The sequence below is a fragment of the Apus apus genome, chromosome 3 (genome assembly GCF_020740795.1).
Source record: "Apus apus isolate bApuApu2 chromosome 3, bApuApu2.pri.cur, whole genome shotgun sequence".
Lineage (NCBI taxonomy): Eukaryota > Metazoa > Chordata > Aves > Apodiformes > Apodidae > Apus > Apus apus.
The window spans coordinates 105,868,587-105,889,192 of record NC_067284.1 but is presented as its reverse complement, the minus strand read 5'-3'; the positions used below and the strand labels follow the sequence as shown (position 1 = coordinate 105,889,192).

At 37.9% G+C, this 20,606-nt stretch overlaps 1 protein-coding gene across 3 annotated transcripts in view; it reads right to left on the bottom strand.

Moving 5' to 3' along the window:
* The window catches only part of MSRA (methionine sulfoxide reductase A), a 285,357-nt gene that overhangs the window by 101,053 nt on the left and 163,698 nt on the right, over positions 1-20,606 (bottom strand). For 2 of the 3 annotated variants that reach the window (XM_051614414.1, XM_051614417.1), the window contains exons 4-5: positions 16,802-16,906; positions 28-134 (exon numbers count right to left, since the gene is read on the bottom strand). In XM_051614414.1, the coding sequence (XP_051470374.1) occupies positions 28-134; positions 16,802-16,906 (212 nt within the window). The remainder of the gene's footprint in view (positions 1-27; positions 135-16,801; positions 16,907-20,606) is intronic. The other variant, XM_051614415.1, reaches the window with a different exon arrangement.

Here is a 20,606-nt window from a genome sequence, read left to right as displayed (position 1 = left end):
GCAATTCCATGCTCTGCCCAATGTTACCTTTTGATATTCTTCCTTGGATCTCAAAGCAGCTTCCATCTGTTCCTCAGAAAACGTGTAGATGGCCGAGCGGTACTGGGTGCCAACATCGTTGCCTTGTCGCATTCCTGGGGAGAGAGAAAACACAGGACACCATGAGGACCATCCTCCCTACCTGAATAGGCTGCAGGCATAAATTCAGCAGGCCTAAATTTAGGATGCCCCATACACCTGGATTAGCATGACAGGTATTTTTAGGAAGTCTTTCTTTGGTTAAATAGTCATGAAGACATTAAACTCTGGTATTTCCTTTTTAATTACATGCAAATGAAATGTGAGTATGTCACATTTTGATACTTCACACAGTAGCCAAATACAGATGTAAAACCTTAAATAATCGAGCTGCAGATACTGTAATCAAGATACTCATAATATTTATTTTGAATTGTGCAAATGGCTACCAAAAAAAGTTTGTTTTACCAAGTTAAAATATTCTTCTGTTGCAGGAGTACATCTCAAAGGCAGAAAGGTACAAAACATCCTTAGAGATAACTAGCTGTTCTTCTTTATTGAGAAAGCAATGGTCTTGATAAAAGACTAGTATGCCTGTATTGTTGAATTAACTCTAAAGTTATCAGTTCCTACCATCATCACCACCAGTTATGGAGAGAAGGAATGATTCCTACAAAGCTGTTAAATTTGAGCTCCAAAGAGGACTCTGATAGAGAAGTATGCTAAGGAGAGGTTTGGAGAAAGTCTGGTTGTGTTAGTACTGTTATAGAGTAATGCTTAGGGACAGCAACCCTTCCACAATTTTTTTCAGTTTGGGAGAAATAGAAAACAAATGTTTATATGTAATCTCTACAAAATTTCATTTGCAACCTACATGTGGATAATGTGGATAGCAAAAGTATATAATATTGCTTATATCTAATATTAGGAAAACAAAAATCCTAGTTATTCATAGAATTAGAGAATGGTTTCGGTTAGAAGGGGCCTTAAATATCATGTAATTCCAATCCCCCCTGACATGGGCAGAGACACCTCCCACTATACCAAGTTGCTCCAAGGCCCATCCAACCTGACCTTCAACACTGCCAGGGATGGGGCAGCCACAGCTGTTCTGGGCAACCTGTGCCAGGGTTCTTCCTAAAATCTCATCTAAATCTCCCCCCAGTTTAAAACTGTTCCCCCTCTTCCTGTCACTATATCCCCTTGTAAAAAAATCCCTCTCCAACTTTCCTGTAGGTCCCCTTACAGAGTTATATACTTAGTAACTCCTTGAAATTATATCATAAATGAGTAATTTTTTTACAAGAATTAGCCCCATTATACGTGATCCCTTTAAAAGATAGTTATATGAAGTTGCTCATGTATAAATTTCCAAAATGAGAGGGATTCTACCTACAAAACTATTAAATAATGGGCCAAAGCAGAGGGAAGTTTACTATCCCCTCAAGTGATTAGCCCAGCTATGGTTTGGCATTGTGCAGTCTCAGGGAGTCACACTGGCCAAAAGCTTTGTTGTCTCTCATCTCTATCCAGTCTCAGTCCTCAGGCAGCCTGACCATAAGCCAGATGTGATCATTTCATAAAGCAAACAACCGCCTTAGAGAGGAGCTTTAGCATTAAGAATGAACTGGAGATTAATTTTTGCAATTTTGCAGTTTCTGTCTTTTGTAACCTTGTTCCCAATTATGCATTCTAGAACAGAACTTTTTACTTTGCAGTAATAAATTTATGAATTTTGAACTTTTCTGGTGTTTTAGATGAACTCGGCTGAGTGAAAACACTGGAGTGACTGCAATTTGAAATAAATTGGGTATCATCAGGATTTGTCTTTTGACTGCCACTGGGCTAGAGACCTTTTGAAGATTACCATCAACTCTAAGGACTATGGAGATGAAACAGAGAAAAGCTGTAGGTCCTGATAAACCCCTAGCAAAGGGCAGAGGGTAGAGAAAGAGTCATGGCACTGGGGAAAAAGACACTATCTACATAATACTACTCATTAAAATATGATAAATTTTATCCCTTATGTTTTCCCAAGGAAACAGAAAAAAATTGTTTAAAACATAGTACAATAAATGATATCTGGCTGAAATATTTATGAACTAAAAGTTGCAGACACATTTTCAAAGCTGTGCTTGGACAAAAAGTCCATTCAATGACCAACAGTATAAACTTTTTAACTGCTAAAATGTTTACTTCATATAAGAACAAAAACCACGTTCTTCATCAATACTTAATAGTGTGGTCTGCAAGGCAGAGAACACTTTGCTCATTTCTTTGCAAGTCATTTTAGGGTGGTAGGGAGTTCTTCTAAAGCCAGTGCTACTGAACAGTTAGGCATAAATGAATACAGGCCAGGAAAGCATTAGTTTTGCCAAGGTATGTTAATGCTGATTGGCATCTGAGCTTAAGCATTAGCATTCTACAACTCTGTTTATTGCTTAACAAACTACTTAACAAATGACTAGGCAGTGGATTACAAAAATCTCTATAAATGAAGGATCTATACAGTACGCCAGTTTCTAGCATGCATTTAAAAAATATGAGTTCAGCATGAGCTCATGTGCACAGTACTCTAGGTGAGAGAATAAACAAGATTATTTAATATACACACATGCCACTTTTACATAGTAATAGGGAAGCAGTCTGCTTAATTAATTTATTGAAGAGAAGGTTAAGAGGAAAACTGACTCTCATTTACAAATACATATATAGAGATGTAACCTGAGAAATTAGGCTCTCCAGTCTTGCCAAAGTTGTTTAACTAGGCAGAGCAACTGAAAGCCAAAGCATACAAAACCCAAATGGAAAATAAGGCAGCACTGAAACAGTGAAGCACATTCCTCATTAGAACAATGCACCTAAAGCCACAGCTCTTTCCTGAGGTCTTCATATCAAGGATATGCATTTGCCCCAAAGACATACCAAAGCTCAAAGAGCTGTACAAAGTCAGTGATGAAATTATAGAGTTAAAGCTAAGGAGGATGCCAGATTGTCTAATAATAAAGGCCTCACCTAGTTGCTCAAGGGTTGGCTGGCAGCATTAAACCATCCAGAAGACTGAACAGGTATTGTTAGTAAGACCCCCAAAGCGTAGCATTAATGTGATCAATCATCTAAGCTAAAATGTCATTTATTTTTTTTCTTAAATCAATTTGTACCTAAATCTGCCTCAAGAAGTATCTGTTTTCTGACTAATCCTCAAAGACTATGAAATATTAAAAAATAATTTCCAGGTGTATAGATACCATCTATTGCTGTTACTGTTGTTATTTGCAATGTACCGCACATGCGCAAACTTATTTCTCAAGGGTTCAACCCTGATTTTTTAAAACCCTCTGGCAAGTATTCCTTGTTGAGATCCACTAATTCAGCGAGTAGCAAACAAGTCAAGAAACTTAATTTAATAAACAGCTGTGGTAGAATGACTGAGCTTAACAATCTTGTCTTTGTCTGAAAGAAAATGTACTAAATAAAAAATTATTCCTGCTTGGCTATCTAACAGTTCCATGATGTCACCTGTAGTGAACTTCCCTTCCTTTTCTGAAATGTCTTTCTTACTTTGTCTACCATGACATTCTGTCTCTCTCTATTAACATAACACCAAAGCTAGGCTTCAGACAAGAATAAGAAAACAGAAATAATTAATTTAATAAAGACTGGAAGATATTATGTACTATTAAATCAAAATCCAATCTTATAGGGACAGTCTTCTGCTGAAACAAATAGCCAACTGATCTTTGGTGCAGCAGAATGGTTCCTCTGAAGGCAAGAAATTTGTTCTAAATTTATAATAATACAAGCAAACCCACAAATAATGTCCACAGGATTCATGTAATTGACCTTGTCTACCAGGTGTCACGTAATTAAATAAGACTTAAAAACATTTATTACTTCAAAATTAGTATCTGTTGTAAGTTGTAACACTGGGATTTGAAAGTACTTTGAATGACCAGTATCTTTCTTACATTTTCACAGAAAAAGAAATAAAGCTGCTGGCATTATGCATTGGATGGATTGAAGACATACTTCTTATCCCTAATGATGCATTTCATGATCAGATTTCCCACAAAATTCCCTACAAAGAATTTATTTTTTTTTCACCTGTGCCAAACCCCATTTTTAAGAGATGTGTATGATTCTGCTTTAATTCCAAATCAAACCAGTGAATCAGGTTTGTCTAAATCTTCACTACTGCCCATCTTCAGAGCAGCTGGATATTCTAAGCAGGAGAATGTTGATTGCTTACAACTACTCTTCTGCAAGATGTCTGAAAGTCACTCGCTGTGCAAAACCTGGGACAAATTTAGGGACAAGGTTTAGGGTAGATCCATGAGATACCTTTGTGCCTCATGGGTATAATATATGGTGACATCTCTTAATAGGGCATGAACCATATTTTCATTCCAAGCTGAAATGATAATCAGGTTGCTTCATAGAGATGTTAACAAAATATATTAACTCTGAGGTATAAGGTCTTTGATAGGAAGAAAGACCTTCACCAACTCTTTCAGAAACTTTGCAATGAAAGAATGAAGTAAAACAGAAAAAGCCTTCTTTGCAGCTGCAATGACCAGTAGATACACTCTGAGTGATCTCTAGCCCATTTATCTCCAAAGGGTAGCTTGAGGAAAAGCTTCTAGAGGCCTGAAAGCAGAACACCATCTTAGCTGTAGCATCAGACCTGGCCCACTTTGTCACAAAGCTCACACAGACAACTCATTCCCAGTATTAATCGGAATCTTTACAACTAGAGACAACCAGGCAGACTTTCATGGATGTCCTGTTTTAAGAGGATCAGGATAAAAAATGCCTGCAGCTCTACTGACCTGAGACATCCCAGGACACCCCCAGCTGTGCCAGGCTGTGGCAAGGAAGAGGAGCAGCTGTGCCTGTGGGAGGAGAGGGTGGGTCACCTGAACCCAATGGACCAGTCACAGTGTTCCTGCCTATGGGGCTCCATCTGAAATGGCTCCTCCGGAGCTCTCCTTGGGGTTGTTTTTGTTGGGGTGTTTGTTATTGCTTCTTCTGCTGGAGGGCCTGCATCCTGTTTTCTTGCTGGAGAAGAACATTGACCATGGAGACAGGTTACCTTGTCCTGCCTCCCCAAGCAGGACCTGCTTGGCTACTCCAAGGCTTTTGTGGATTGTCACTAGAACCCTGGACTTAGGCACCTCCATCTGCTGCTAAGTCCAGTTTGGGACTTTTCTAGTCATCAAAGAAATGATTAGATAGAGAGGGTGATTTTCAAACTGATAGAAAAGCAGAGAATTTGTATCTCTTTCTCTAGATACAGAAATAATGTGGGTTTAGATATGGCTGCATGGTGCCAAGGAGCATAAGCACAAAGCACAGTGCCTCTGTGAGCTCTGGCAAGTCCTTGTAAGCTCTTGTCTCTGGAGGAAAGCACATTTGGACATCTAAATGTGTTTAGAATTCAGGCACGGTTCATATTTAGGAATTTCACTTTGGCTGACCAAAGTGCCTCAGTGGTTCTCAGCCTGGACCATTCTAGAGAACATAAAATTTCCTCACTGCGTCAGCAGAGACCAGAACAGCAATTAATCAAAAAAATACCCTGAAGACTTGAGCACTTGCTCTGACTTATATGCAATAGAAATCTGTGGCTACAGGACACTAGATAAAAGGCCAGGGAGCTGTGATGGTGTCCCAGATGCTCCAAAACAATTCCCAGGTTGACACTGCCACGCAATACAATCACATTGCCATTGGAAAAACTCTTTATTTGCCAAAATGGAGATAACAGTCGAAGAAATGGCTCTAAAGCTCTCTTACCAACATTCTGGTATCTTCTGGTGCAACTGGGTAGGAATCAATTAGTTTTGGTCTTCCCCATATTCTTTGGCATCAAAGTAGTAAATACTAGCTCTTGTTTCATTTGAATGTTACATATATAAAACTATGTTTAAACATCCCTGTTTTTATTCAGCTGCTCAGTGCTTTTTACTTCATTGTTTCTATACCTTGAGAAAACTGCAGTGTCTTCTTGGGTGGGGGCAAAGAATTTCCCGCTTAAAGTAGCTACCATGCTGCTATGCTAGAGTTTGTGTTTCTCTTGAGATGCATCTTAGGCAGGTCATTGTCCCTCCTGTCTAACTCCAGAGTATCTTTAGGCCAATAAGAAATAGGAATAACCACAGCATTAATAAAAAAAAAATATTTGCCAGTATTATACTTATTTTTCTTTAGAAATAGAGAATTCACTGCAAACATGCAGTTTCAAAATGGGGATTTCGGAATATGTAACCTACAGAAGGCTAAAGCAAAATACACTATTTATTTTGTTGGTGAAACCAGTGGTTTCTGTTGAAGACTCAGACCTCTACTTACTTCAAAGTAATAGTCATACAACACTCCTTATCTTCTCTCAATTTAAAAATAATAAAAAAAATGTAATGGCATAATTCATCAACCTTGCTGTTCTCAGAGGATCCCAAGCATAATGGAGATAAATTACTACGGTCTGTTAGGCTCTTCTGTGCCACCCAGTGAAATTTTAAAGGGCAGTACATAGCTCTTATTTTTATCATAATTTTTTTTCTGTGATTTATAGACTTTTCTGCAGGTGTCACTTATTTTCGTATACCCGCAGAAACCTGATATACTGATTGGTCATTTTCTTTTCCCCAATCAATCCTTCCTGAGTTAAGACTAATAAAACTCCTTCTTCCAGCTCATCATATAATTATTTAGTAAAAATCAATTGCACCATGTCACCTGAGCTTGATGTCATCACTCACTGTAATGATTACATCCATACAGCTTAAAAGTTGCCAAGGGAAAGTAAAACTCTTTATAGCATATGATTAAAGGAGAAAAATGTTAATAGAAAAGAAGTTAGTTACAGTGCTGTGGATTGAGAGTTCTTGATGATTTTCAAGGCTAGGGTGCAGGAAGGATAAATGAAATATAAAAGAGTCTTTAGAAGGTTACAATGAATTAATGAGCTTGTACAAATTAATGAAAACTTTTATACTGTCGATAAACCAAAAGGTTTACAGACCTTTCAATATACATGTCTTTCAGTTAAGGAAGAAGCTATAGTTTTGTTCTTCCCCATTTGCTTTGGAATCAAGACAGCAAATACTGGCTTTCCATAAAAATTATGACTTGCACATGTACTTAGAACACCACAGATACAGCTGGAAAAATGTCTGGTCTTTAACGTTCTTCAAATCACCAGATTACAGGGTTTCTGGTATAGCTTTGAAGATAAAATAGAATCACAGATGTTAATTGTAAGCCCCTTTCAACTGAATATTCTATTCTATTCTAATCCTTTACAAGAGGTTGGTGAGACCCTGGCATAGGTTGCCTAAGGAAGTTGTGGCTGCCCCTTCCCTGGTTTGATTCAAGGCCAGGCTGGATGGGGCTTAGAGCAACCTGGTCTAGTGGGAGGTGTCCATGCCCAGGGCTGGGGGTTGGAAATGGATGATCTTTAAGGTCCCTTCTAACCCAAACCAGTCCGTGATTCTAGGATTCACATACCATCATCACACTATATGACCTTAGCATGGCCCACCCCAACATTTGCTTTGAAAAGTCATCCAAGAACCAGAAGCTCTATCTCTGATCAAATACTTTTTACTTTTTATTATCATTATTATTCAATAGTTACAAAAGGCATCACATTGCTTCTCAAGATAATTCAAATATTTTACAAGACTAGAAAGCTGAATGAAGACTTTTGAAGGAGTTCCTTGTATGCTTTCTTGTTTATTATTTCTTTCAGATATAAATTAATGCATTTTTTTGCATTTAAGCAAAAATGTTTAAATGCATTTTTTAATGTTCTTTGACCTTTGAAGGAAGTAGAGGATCTATTTGAGCCCACAAAAAAAACACAGGTTAGTTTTTGATGACTGTCACAAAGTTTAAGTATCAAATGTCCCTTGCAGACAGGAATTTTAATCCATTTTGAATTAATTGAAAATATGTCTTTACCAGAACTGCATAGAACAAACAGAATGGTGAATACATACAGAAGTCATAATTAATGGCATTAAAATTATTGTAGGGGACTTTATTTTTATTTAACTTTAATAAAAAGTTAAATTATTAGTTTTTGACAAGTTTTTTGACTTTTTGTGTCATAGATAGACATTGTCTGTCATAAACAGGCATTAGGCCCTTTCAAAATTTCTTCTCTCAAAACTTTGTCTCAGGGCTGAAGGAACTTAAAATGGGAGTGAAATCTTTTGACAGTATTTATTGGTACAGCTGGAACTAAATTGTCAAATTTAGGCAACCAAATCTGAGCTAACATAGGTGTCAAATTTGGGGTAAGTCAAGTGTGTTGATTAGATCTCCATTGAAAATTAGAGGAACTGAGACTCTCCAGGCCTGCAGAGAGTCACATAAATTTAGGTGGCTTTGTCTCAGTCTCTACCCCGCCTGATGTGTCTACACTGGTCAGAAAAATCTGACTGAAGATCTTGATAGTCTTCAAAACCAAGTAAATGCATAGAGCAGACATGTTTGGAAGAGACTTGAGGACATGACACAGGGTATAAGGAATCCCCACATTTCCTAAAGCTCAACTGGAAGACAGGCAGAACATGTAAGAGCTTCTGTCTTGGCAGATCTGAACTGGACCCTCCTTGCCTCTCTTCCTCATGGACTAGCTGTATTGTGATGCTTAGAAAAAGCTGGACAACCACTGATGATATGATGAACTATAATTAAGAAATAGAGCAATTCAGATCAGGCACTTCATGGACCTATGATATCACACAAATCTGCTATTGTTTTCTTTATGTGCCTTCTCCTTTCTCTTCATTTATCTTGTATCTCACTAATGGCTTGCCTAAATTTAGGCATGTGTTAACGCTAAGAACCTAAACCTGCTATGATCCACCAGGTGTTATTGCAATAGTAATAAAAATAATTAGTGATAATAAAAATAACGGTGTTGTCATTTGCTTTTATCAGCAGATAAACTCCTGGGACACTGCTCTCTCAAAACACTGACAAGTATGCTCTTATAAATATGCAAGAGAAAATTGCAGGCAGAGAAAAACAGGCATTCACTGAAAATATTGTTGTTTAGAATAGAGTTGGCTTTGACCTCTTGTACCTAATTATACATGAAAACAAAGATTAAAAGCCTTCTAATAATCATCATAAACTATGATTAATGATGCCATGCTTCAGTGCCTCGGATTTCTAGACCCAAGTACAGTAAATTCACTAGTGGTTTATTTGAAGAAGAAAACCGTACTTGGTGTTACTTTGTTGTGACTTTGTCTATTGCTTTCCTTGTACAAAGCCTATGAACAAGCCACCAAAAAAGCCTGCAGAAAAAGATCTTCTGAGGTTGCTCTTTTCACATTCTATAAACACATAAGCAAATCCAGCTGCTGCTATTCACACCACATACACACGAATATTTGGACTTCGTGGGCTTCATGGATATTTGAAAGCTACTGAAGACAGTCCTAAGCATTGAGAAGTCTAGATTTTGCTTCAGAAGTTAAAAATCAACAAAGCCTGAATTAAAATGAAGATTCCCTTCTTTGTCCCTTCCTCTTTCCTCTTCCCAATTACAAACACAGCTATGCTGTAGCTACAAAATAACCCAGAAATTATCCTAAGGATGACCATAGTAGAAAAAACCCAGCATTTTCCAAGGCTGTTCTCTGAAGATAAAGGCATGATGAGCAAGGAGAATCCCTTCAGGATAGTGGTGGGTTCAGATTTCCCACAGCATGAGTCACAGTGTCATCTGCAATGGCACACAAGAATGATACCATGGGTTTGCTCATCTTCAGGGAACCTTTTTATTATTGACTGTAGCAATACTGAAAGATAAAGGTTATTTTTAGCAGTTCTGGAAAACTGGTTAACACATCATTGTCACATATAAAAGAAATAAGCTAAAAGTAGTTCAAAGGTAAGACAAAATCAGAGCCCAGAAGGACTTTTGCTCTTGAGCCAGAATTGATTCAGCACCACTCACTTCATAATGCAAACTATTCAGCCATCTCAGCAACCACTGCACTGCCTAAAAATCCTGTTCATTAAAAAAGATGCAGAGTCAAATCTCAGCTTCTCACAGAGATACGGAAAAACAACATCTCCTAAACTGGAAATATGGGTCAGAAAAAGTCTCTTCTAATTTATACGGATAAAAAAAAGAGTCTAATATGCAAATTAGGTCAGGATAGCTAAAATTCATGGGGCCGTAAACCAGCCCAATAATACGTATTTATTTTCAATGCATATTTAGTTCTAGGGAAAGGACAAAGAATGGGAACAACATGACATTAGGCATTTCAGTTCATGAAAGAAATGAAGCTGCATTCCCAAACTGCAATATTGACTAGCACCACTGGCAAAGAATCTCTTTGCTACTTTACAAAAAAGTATAGACCACAGGTATTTACGAGGTGATTACAGGCAAGAGACCACTAAATTGGTAGCTGGTGGGATGGCTAGACATCCGTCAACTTAGTCCCATCATTGAGATTTCCCTGGAAAGAGCAGGAATTAGAAGAACCTGAAGGCAATAGAAGACACTCTCTCCTATCAAACAATTCACAGAGTGCATATTTCTACTGTTGAGTATTCAGTCCTGCATGAACCACTATACATTTATCTTTATTGTGTCTCAGCACATCGATTTCCATGGTTTTTTTAATTTATCAACACAGAGCTATGTTTTATTCGTTTCCTCCAAGAGCCTCCTAGCAATGTCTTTACCACAGATTTAATTAGCATCCTCTCCACTACATCCTCCAAGTCATTAATGAAAATATTGAAGAGTATTGGACCAAGAATGGCTCCCTGAGGGGTCTTTAATTCTATTTTGAATATATTTAATATGTCTGGTGACAACAGATTTTGCATTTCTACTCTTTTTTGTTACACCTTATAATAATGCTGAAACTCTTAATAATATTTGAAATACAAGAAAAAGGTGCTCTGTGCTTTAATCTGAGACTTTCAAATTTCATTCAAATTATAAAGGGAAGAGAGTTAGAGAAATGTAAAGAAAAATCAGAAATGGTTATATTCTACATAGAGAGATTACTTTTTTCCTTTTAATCTCTAAATGAAGTTACAGGCCTGCAGCAGAATACATAATGCTGGTTTAGGGTCACTGTAGCATTTTTTATTTGTACAGCTGTTCTTCCACTGGTATAAGCAGACACATCTGCTCATTAGCAATACAATGTCATTTCTAGTGTCTAATTTTAATTATTTGCAGATGATAGATTCCTTATGCAATGTCTAAAAAAAGTAGTCCTTCAAAACTGGTGAGAAATAAATATACCCTCTGCAACTAAAATGGGTCAGCACAATGAAAAACAGATATTAATCTGAAGAACTCTTGTATCAGCACTAAGGCTAAATGCCAAACTGTTTGGAAGGTCACGGGGAGGAGAAACAGCTCATACATCTCTTCTTTATCGTGGATACACAAGACATATGGACTATGAGATATTCTGAATGAATCTGGCAGGTGATGAGTTTGTTGTAGTACAGATGGTCCTCAGCTGCTTGAAAAATAACAGTTCTGCTTGCATCTCCTGTACAAACACAGGCATGATAAGGACTTCTTCATGACAGAATGGAATGAGACCACTTACTGGTAACTTTGGTTCTTGGTAAATTCACACTCAAAGAATCAATAAGGTCAGAAGCAAATTTTGAGGAGCTCCTGGGTGGCGGTGGCCATGGGAGCCTTTGCCCTTCACCCCACTGCCAGAGCAGCCAAAACTCTGAAGTCCTGGTTTTCCCTCAGCTCCTTCCACTATGTCAAAAATCCAAACAGAAAGCCAGAAGCAGAAGTGAAAAAGGATCATACTCAAGAGAGAAAAGAGCTAAAGGAGGCGGGTGGGTTTTTCATTGTCCCAAACATGTTTTAAAGAGGAGGAAATAGTATTTGTTTTGTCTTCTGCTTGTCTTCTGTACAGCCATCAAAAGCAACAAGGAGCCTTTCTTCAAAGGTGCCTTGGATTGGGCTGAAATCACCAACACACACGGGAGTTCAACCACACACAGGCTCAGGGTAATTGTGAACAGTAATATGCTTTCCAGGAATCATATTTGCACCATGACAGAGTCCTCTGGCATCAATTAGATTTTTCCAAGGGTTTGGAGAAATAGTTTCTGACCCCTCACAAAGAGTGACCAAACTTTCTGATCGGATGAAATATGAGATCTTCTTCCCTGAACACAAGCACAGCTGGGTTTTGCAATTGGCTCTCACACTCCAGCACAGTGCTAATGCCAGAAGGGTGGTCGCACGAGTGATTCATGCTCCTGGCAGTTTAAGTCCTGGCTGATAATTACATCTCACTACAATTCATGCAGGGTTAATTTTCAGCTTGATCAGAAAACTTTGTGATTGCCAGCGTCAACACAATGAAAGTGGTTGTGTCCTACAGGCAGGTCAGAGAGAGAGAAGAAAATTGCCCTTCTCCCTAATAGTTAAGTCAAAGATTTGCTTACAGCAATCATGAAACTACGGGCTGAGGCACAAGGCAGAAAAATTGATGGTCTGGAAGTCCACATCCCTCTAGGCACACCACATGGAGGTGACAGCACCATTGTCAGGGTGCAGTTTGAAGGAGACCGTCTTTAAAAATTTGGAGGGCTCTGAGGACTGCTCCTTTAGTGCAAAAATAAGGCAATACACAACCAGCCCTCCACCTCTGTAAACTTTAGAAAATTAAAATTATATACAAAGTAAATAGCCATAAGATTCTTTTGCAGTATTTTCAGTGCATCACATTTGTTCTCTTTTTCTGTGTCAATGACAAAAAAGCAACCACCTCAAGCACTTATAAAGCTATATAGAGCAATCATCTCATAGGTAAGATCATTCCTGGGAGAGAAGGAATGCTGATCTGTGCATCAGAGGCTGAACAAAGATGACAACCATATGTCACTTGGCAGAAGTCAGGGTTTGTTTGTTGCTTTTTCAGTATCCCAAATGTAATGAATTATAAAATAGAGCCTAAATTAATAGTCAAGGAGGACTTTACCAGGGCCCCACACTTAGGAGATGTTCATCTGGGAGAATCTCTTTCAACTCATAAACTGTTTGACTTGATCAAAGGTTCTTGCTTTTCAATTGACTTCCATATAATACTCAGACTCAAGAGCTTCATGAAACAAGAGCCAGGCTGCCTCCCAGAGAAAATTCTAATCCCAGTGAGATGTCAGTCTCATCCTGAAGGCAGGAGATCCAACTGTTTGGAAAGTAGGAACTTCTGAATATTAATATGCTCATACAATAATGATTGATAGGACTGCTAGTCTCTACTCTTTAGCAACTTGGTACCATCTAGATTGATATTTGAAAGGTCTTTAACTGCAACAGAATGTACATATTTGATGTTTAATGACATTAGAACAATTAGACAAGTCCATTGTCTCCACTGGGGGTAGGAGGGTTTAAATGGTGTTAACCCAACTTCTGGAGAAGACACAGTGCCAGAGACAAAGCTTTTCTAATTTTGAGTAAGTGCTGTTCTCAAGAAGTCCAGCATTTGCTGGTTATATGAGACACTAGATTCATCCAAAGACTATACTGAATTTCATAAATAAGAAATCTTCCTGATATATCTCCTTAATGAAAAACAACTTATTTAAGAGACTGAGTCCTGCTTTCCCGTGAGGCTAAACAGGACTTAGTGTGTACACAGCTGAAGCTCAGGAAAGGACAAAAATATATTAGGTCCAAGAGAGAACTCACAGTTTCAGTATCTTTACATAAAATCAGTTTTTCCATAGCAAATTAAAAACAAGGAGCAGAAACAAATACAGACAAAAACAATTTTACCTTCAAGGTCTTCTACTGCTAACTGCTCAGACTTGAAAGGGTTTACAAACATAACATCCCTATCTTACAAAAAAAAAAATAAATTAAAAAAAGACACTTGAAATTGGGACCTTGTGGTTTAGATTTTTCCCATATCAAGAAAGATGGTAGAGATGTGAGCTTTACAAAATTCCTGAACAGAAGTTTGCATTAAGCAACCATAAAAAATCATAGGTAAAGCAAACTGCCCAAGTCTGGGGTATACAAAGTCTTCAGAAAAGACTGATGTCTTCTCCATGGATAAAGTGATGCTGTCGCTTTTGGCAAATTATTACAGAAGAACCATTTGGAAATTCTACTGCACCAAGCTTAGATAAAGGCCTAGGTATGTTTACACCAAGCAGTGAAGTGCCACATAGATGCCCAAGACCATTGTAAATGACTTGGGTATCTACCCAGCACAGTGTCACGTGGAGATATCAGTTCACATGTCAGAAGGAATACAGCCACATTAGCATGGCTCTGTTCCCAGGCTAATTAGGTGATGTTTTCCCCCGTTGCCAGAAATCAGAGTGAATCATACATCTGCCAGCATCCAACTTTCTTCTGAATGCACAGACTGAAACTATTTTGAACCTCAGTTATATGAGAATGCAAGGTGAATACAAAGACATAATATCATAATTTTACTTTTATTTAAAGCCAGAAGGAATCATAAATGTAGCAACAGAAAAAGGGGTAATGACTTTAAACAGGAAGAGGGTTAGATATGAGGAAGAAATTATTCACTGTGAGGGTGGTGAGACACTGGCACAGGTTTCCCAGGGAAGTTGTGGCTGCCCCTTCCCTGGAAGTGTTTCAAGGCCAGGTTGGATGGGGCTTGGAACAATCTGGTCTAATGGGAGGTGTCACTGCCCATGGCAGGAGGGTTGGAACTGAATGATCTTTAAGGTCCCTTCCAACCCAAACCAGTCTGGTATTCTATGATAAATTAATCTGATCTGACCTGTTAACACAACCACTACACTTCAGACACATACCATTGTGTCCAGCAAATGAACTTCAGTCAGTCTGAAACACTAAAGTCCTTTAGAGACTGACCCATTGTAAGTGTGCCACTGGCAGGGCCCAACTATATGCTGTCAAAGACAAGACTACAGGCATGGTAGATGACTGATTAGGTGCCCAGATTATTTTAGCAAAAATCCATTCCTCATACTGCTCTGGAAGATGAAGAATCCTATAGTCCTGGCCATTAGTTCCCAGCTCTAGCAATCAGGATGAATCCCAACATGTGAACAAGACACATGAGCCAATTCTCTAGAGACAGGACTCCCTACCATATCAAAACAACCAGCCCATTACAAAGAAGCCAACCTCTGGTGATGGCAAGGGAAAAGAACAAAAAAAAGACCTAATAACAACCCCTGGTAGAATAAGGAGAAAAACTTCTTCCTGACCCCTACAAGCATACCACAGAGGTCCAGATTTGAAGCTGGTCATTGTCTTAATGCAGAGCTACAAGTGTTTCTAGGATGGTGCAGACAAATTGCTCTCAACATAACTATGAAGGAAAGAGTTGAAAAGGGAGGCTCATAAATTAACAGATCCCAGTATAGGCCACCTCACTTGACACACAGACATAGAATTTCTTCTCATTACTTAAATCAAGGGCCTCTTCTAAAATTATAAACTATCTCATCTTAAATACTCAAAAAGATGGTGATGGAAAGAATATTCCAATGCTTAATTACACAGAGAGCTGTGAAACTACTTTATTCCAGGGTGGAACTTTTCAACCTTCAGCTTCCAACTACTGAAACTTCTTACGGATTACCAGTGGTTGGGTCATCAGTCTCACTATCAGGTACCTGCTCCTCACATAAGTACCTGTAAAGATTACTTGATCATAGTGTTACACCCCTTCAGTGAGCTGAACATGTTTATTCACAGCACCAGGGCAGTTTTCTAGGCTCCATGTCCTTTTTATGTCCCTCCTTTGAATCCCCAGCAATACTTCTGTATAATTCTTGGTATGTCAACACAGGAACTGCACTGAATGTTCTGAAAATCTACTGACTCTGCATCTGGAAAATAGCTTTCATACTCCTGACTGAGGCTTCCTTTCTCACACAGGCACACGTTGCAATAGCCATTTTTGTCTCACTGGAAGACACTCATCTACAACAGCCCCCGGATCCCTCTCAGAGTTACTGTTTCCCAGGATGGCACCACATTTTGAAGGTATCATCTGCATTTTTTGTTCCCAGATGTAGTAACAAGTGGCATAATTATGATAGCTGTTAAAATATTGAAATGAGTTACTGTGTGTAATATTTCTGGGAAATGGTAGAAAATATGATGTTTATTGAAATGATATAAACATATAAAATGTTTTCTCAACACAGTTTCCCATTTATGTTTGCACAGATGTGTGCAATGTCATCACAAAGCCTCTTCCAAGAAAGATAAATTAAATCAAAAGGTTTGAATAAGAATAGCTAGAATGCTCTGCTGGTGCCTCTACACACCATCTCTTACCTCTTTTTGTCCTCTTTTCCTAATCATAAAAGATAATCTCTGCCATAGAAAAATATTAAAAACAAACAAAATTTTTTATGAAGGATAAAGGTCCCTGGCACAAATATGACCAGCTCTGAAGCTGGGAAGAAATATCCTTTAATTTAAGAGACAAAAGATAGCATTACAGAAGAAATTGTCATAATCAAAGTTGAAAAAAAAATTCTATTGTCTGCCGTGCCTCTCTGTGGGAATTTTCCCAGCACAGACAGCTGTAAAGGAGGAGGGTTATTGTGAGTTTCTGTACTCTCATTCTCTCTATTCCTCTCTTTCTCTGTCAATAAATGTCTGCAATCATATTCTTGAGCTCCAGTGTGATTTCAAGGTTCATCTATTCCATGCAGCTCAAACACTAATTATCCCAGCTGTAATTAGTAAGATAATTAAATACTGGCTCACTCATCACTCTACCTTGTGTCGGGTCATGATTCTCCCAGAAGACCTTGAGCAGTTTCTCAAAGCTGATGCTTTCTGGCTGATAAACTACTCGTACAGCCTCTGTGTGGCCAGTTCTCCCTTAAAAGACAAAATAAAATCAGATGTTATTAGTGAGAATTAGCTAGAGTATATCTAGTGGTTTCTATTAAGATCTGAAACACAGTCTTTTGTTTTCCTTTATTTTTGCCTTCAAGGTGTTTCGATTTACTGTCATTTATACTTAAGCCTTTTTATACAATATTTTATATACATGTCAACTTTAAGATGTCTGCTAGTTTGGACAAGGCCATCGTGAAATAAACTAATCAGAAAGGCAAGAACGTAAGACAGGGATGTTATTGCAGTAGTCTGTCAGCTTTGAGGAGAAAAAAAAAATAGTCCTTAAATATTTGTAATACAAACTAGTAAAGTAGTTCAAATAATCTAAATGCAACATTAAAATATGAAAACTTGTAAGTCAAAGTTTTCTTGACAGTAAAAAACTGGGCCTCATTTCCATGAGGTAAGATATGGACAAATTAATTGATTATAAAAACAAATTTAAAGGACATGTCTACACAAGAACACACAAAGAATTTCAAACTGTTTCACACCACCCAAACCACTGATGACAACAGACTTCAAAAATAGTCAAAGAGAGCCTGACTGAATTTTACAATAGCAGATGAAGTAGAAGGAAGATTAGCAGGTGTTACAGCACATTAAAACATATTATTCTGATTTTTCAGTTATGGGCATGATTTTTTCATTCCTTATGGGCCTAATCACAGAATCACAGAATCCTAGAGATTGGAAGGGACTTCGAAAGATCATCTAGTCCAACCCCCCTGCCAGAGCAGGGTCACCCAGAGTACATCACACAGGAACGTGTCCAGGCGGGTTTTGAATGTCTCCAGTGAAGAAGACTCCACAAGTTCTCTGGGCAGCCTGTTCCAGTGCTCTGTCACTCTCACAGGAAAGAAGTTTTTTCTGATGTAATCACTCTCAATATCAACAAAAGATCCAGCTCCACAAAATGTGAAGGATCTGGCCACATAATTCACTTTAATTTAACTAGTAGACTGACGAGTGCTCAGATACCTCAGGGTGAAAGTCCACTGCACTGAGTGCTACACAAGTATTTTCTGGTTTATATTTTCTAAAAATTATATATTAAAAGTTTTATAAATGCAGGCATATTTGTTGTCGTAATCTATGGTGAATGGGGAATAAAAACTTACCATAATTTTCATTTAAATAATAATAAGAAAATACTATACAAATGTAAACTGGACAGCAAGATCTGCCTCTTGGTGGGGATACAATAAGCTCCTTGATCACACTAGGCCAGCTTTCTGTTTCATTTATACCACCATAGACTTCAGTTTTACTCAACTGACTTGAACAGAATTGTTGAATTTCATGCAGTATAACCAGCTGAATCTGGCCCAGTGATGAGTGCTGAATTAGCTGTCACTGAACAAGAAAAATCAGAATCTATAACTAACGGATAAGTGCTCAGTAGAAGCACTAATTCAGTACCAAGAGAAATTTTAATTAAAAAAAAAAAAAAGTAAAAAGAAATAAAAAGGATGCTGGGATATATTAAACAGACATAACCAGGAAAAGTATGACAGCATTACATCCGTTAATGGGGTACCTGAAATGAAGAAAACCTAAATGGGGCACAGAGGGGTGAACTAACTATTAAAAGGGATTTAAAAGATTGGGATTAAATTTAGTCTAGAATGCAGAGGAGTAAAAGGGGACACATCTAGGATATCTGTAATAAAAATTTTGATAAAACCAAATTGGTTCCTATCCAGTGTGTTCTACAATACATCAAAGATACATCCACTGAGATTAAAAGAAAAAATGTGCAACTTTGATGTACCCTAAAGCTAGAGCCATGCCATCCTGTCCACCAGGATACTGTCCAGGCAAATGATGGCCCAGTTCCTCTTTCATATGCACTACGCCTCTTGAAGTCCATGGAAGCAACTCATTATCTGAAGGCAAAGTCTGATGGTAGGTTAACAGAAAGGGATCATATATTTTGTAGAATAAAAATATAAGTCAGAGATAATTGGCTTAATAATAAAGTGGAATGGTCTTTCTATATTATGGCATGAACTGATGGCCAGCTTAGATCAGGGATGGAATCTATTCCAGATTTCATGGTTTAACATGGACTATCAGTGAAAATAATGGGGTTTGCCTTAGCTAAAGCCCAGGCTGGGTATTTTGATTTTGCTCATGATAAAGAAGGAAAGCAAACAGATAGTGGTCTGTCTAGCTCTCACAAGCCTCCATCATATAACTAAAAAGAGATTAAGGAGTGGCTTCTGCCTTTAAATCTTTTTTTTTTCTCTTCTTTTTTTAAGTCAGTGTGAACCTTATGAAGGTTCTTATCAAGAAGCAAATTGCTTTCCTAAGATGACTAGCTTTAGATCACAAGAGAGTTTCTTAAAGAACTTCAAAACAACAGAGGCATTACCTTTCCTCTCAACTGAAGCAGCAATTACATCTTGTCAACACTGTCTGCTCTGACTAATCCAGAAGTTCAAAGAATCAGCTTTCTTCTTTCCCTCTGAATAAGGAAATAATGGTGCTACTCTAAGAATGATAGCCTCACCTCAAGAAAAAAATCCTCAGATGTGTGGCTAACAGACTCATAGAACCTAGAGCATATTTCAAATCAATATTCATTCTTAGAGGAAAAGCAAGGAGGTAATGCTGCTGGTCCTATCAGATTCACCTCTTACTTTCCTCAAAGCCTTTCCACAATCTAGTGGATTTCCTTTCAGGATATGGTCTGGCTATTTCTACTAAGAAATATCTTAGTCATTTGTGGTGAGGACTCCTGCTTCCCAACAATTTTAGTGGAAACTACAGCAGTCAACTGGGTACACATGAGCAAAGAGACAGGTAAAAGGCTCCCTGTGGAACAGATTAATCACAAGATTTCCTACAAGAAGCACTAAGAGAAAATGGTCTTAGGCGACAGGAAAAGAAGAGCAATTTCTCCTCTCAGTATGCTTCACAACAAGGATCTGAAGATACCATGTTGGTACCTTAAGCAGCATGTGGATCTTACCAGCTCATTGATGCTGAACATGACTCAGCTGCAGCCAAAGTGGCAAAATGGAACTTAAACTGTTTCCCTATTTATCTTCTTATTTCACTTCTTGTATTAGGCTGAAGCTTGACTATGAAAACAGAATGATCTTGTTTCAGTTTGAATTTCATACCTTTGGTACACTACAGCACCAGAAGCAAACCAGCTAAGCACTCCTCTGTACTGTAAAAAAAATCATTTTAATATTTCTAATAAAATATTTTTTGTAAGATTTCTTAAAATGGAGAGTCAGTAATCAAAGAGAAACAATAAATGCACTTGTTTTCAAAAAAGCTGCATGGCTTTTAATGAGAAATTTAACTGGCTAACACTGAGCAGCTGAAAGGATTTAAAATGATGGGTGATAGACGCTGTTCTTTCAGTGATATTCAGCTCTTCACCTCAGTGCCTCTTTCAGAATTTCTCATGAAAGGTCCATTTATATTATGTCAGAGAGTCATGGTGTCCTCAGTTCACCTATTGCTTTTAATTAGCTGATCCCTAATATTCCACAGTAAAAGCGTGCTTCACTTTAAATTCCAAAAGTTTTAACAAGCATGAATACTTCTAGAAGCCTTCTCCCAAAGAAAGCCCAAAGTCTGAATCGTGTTTTTTAAATAATTTATTGAATCACTAAATATAATTTCCTTTGCTGTGAACCGGGCAAATAGAAATCCTTTA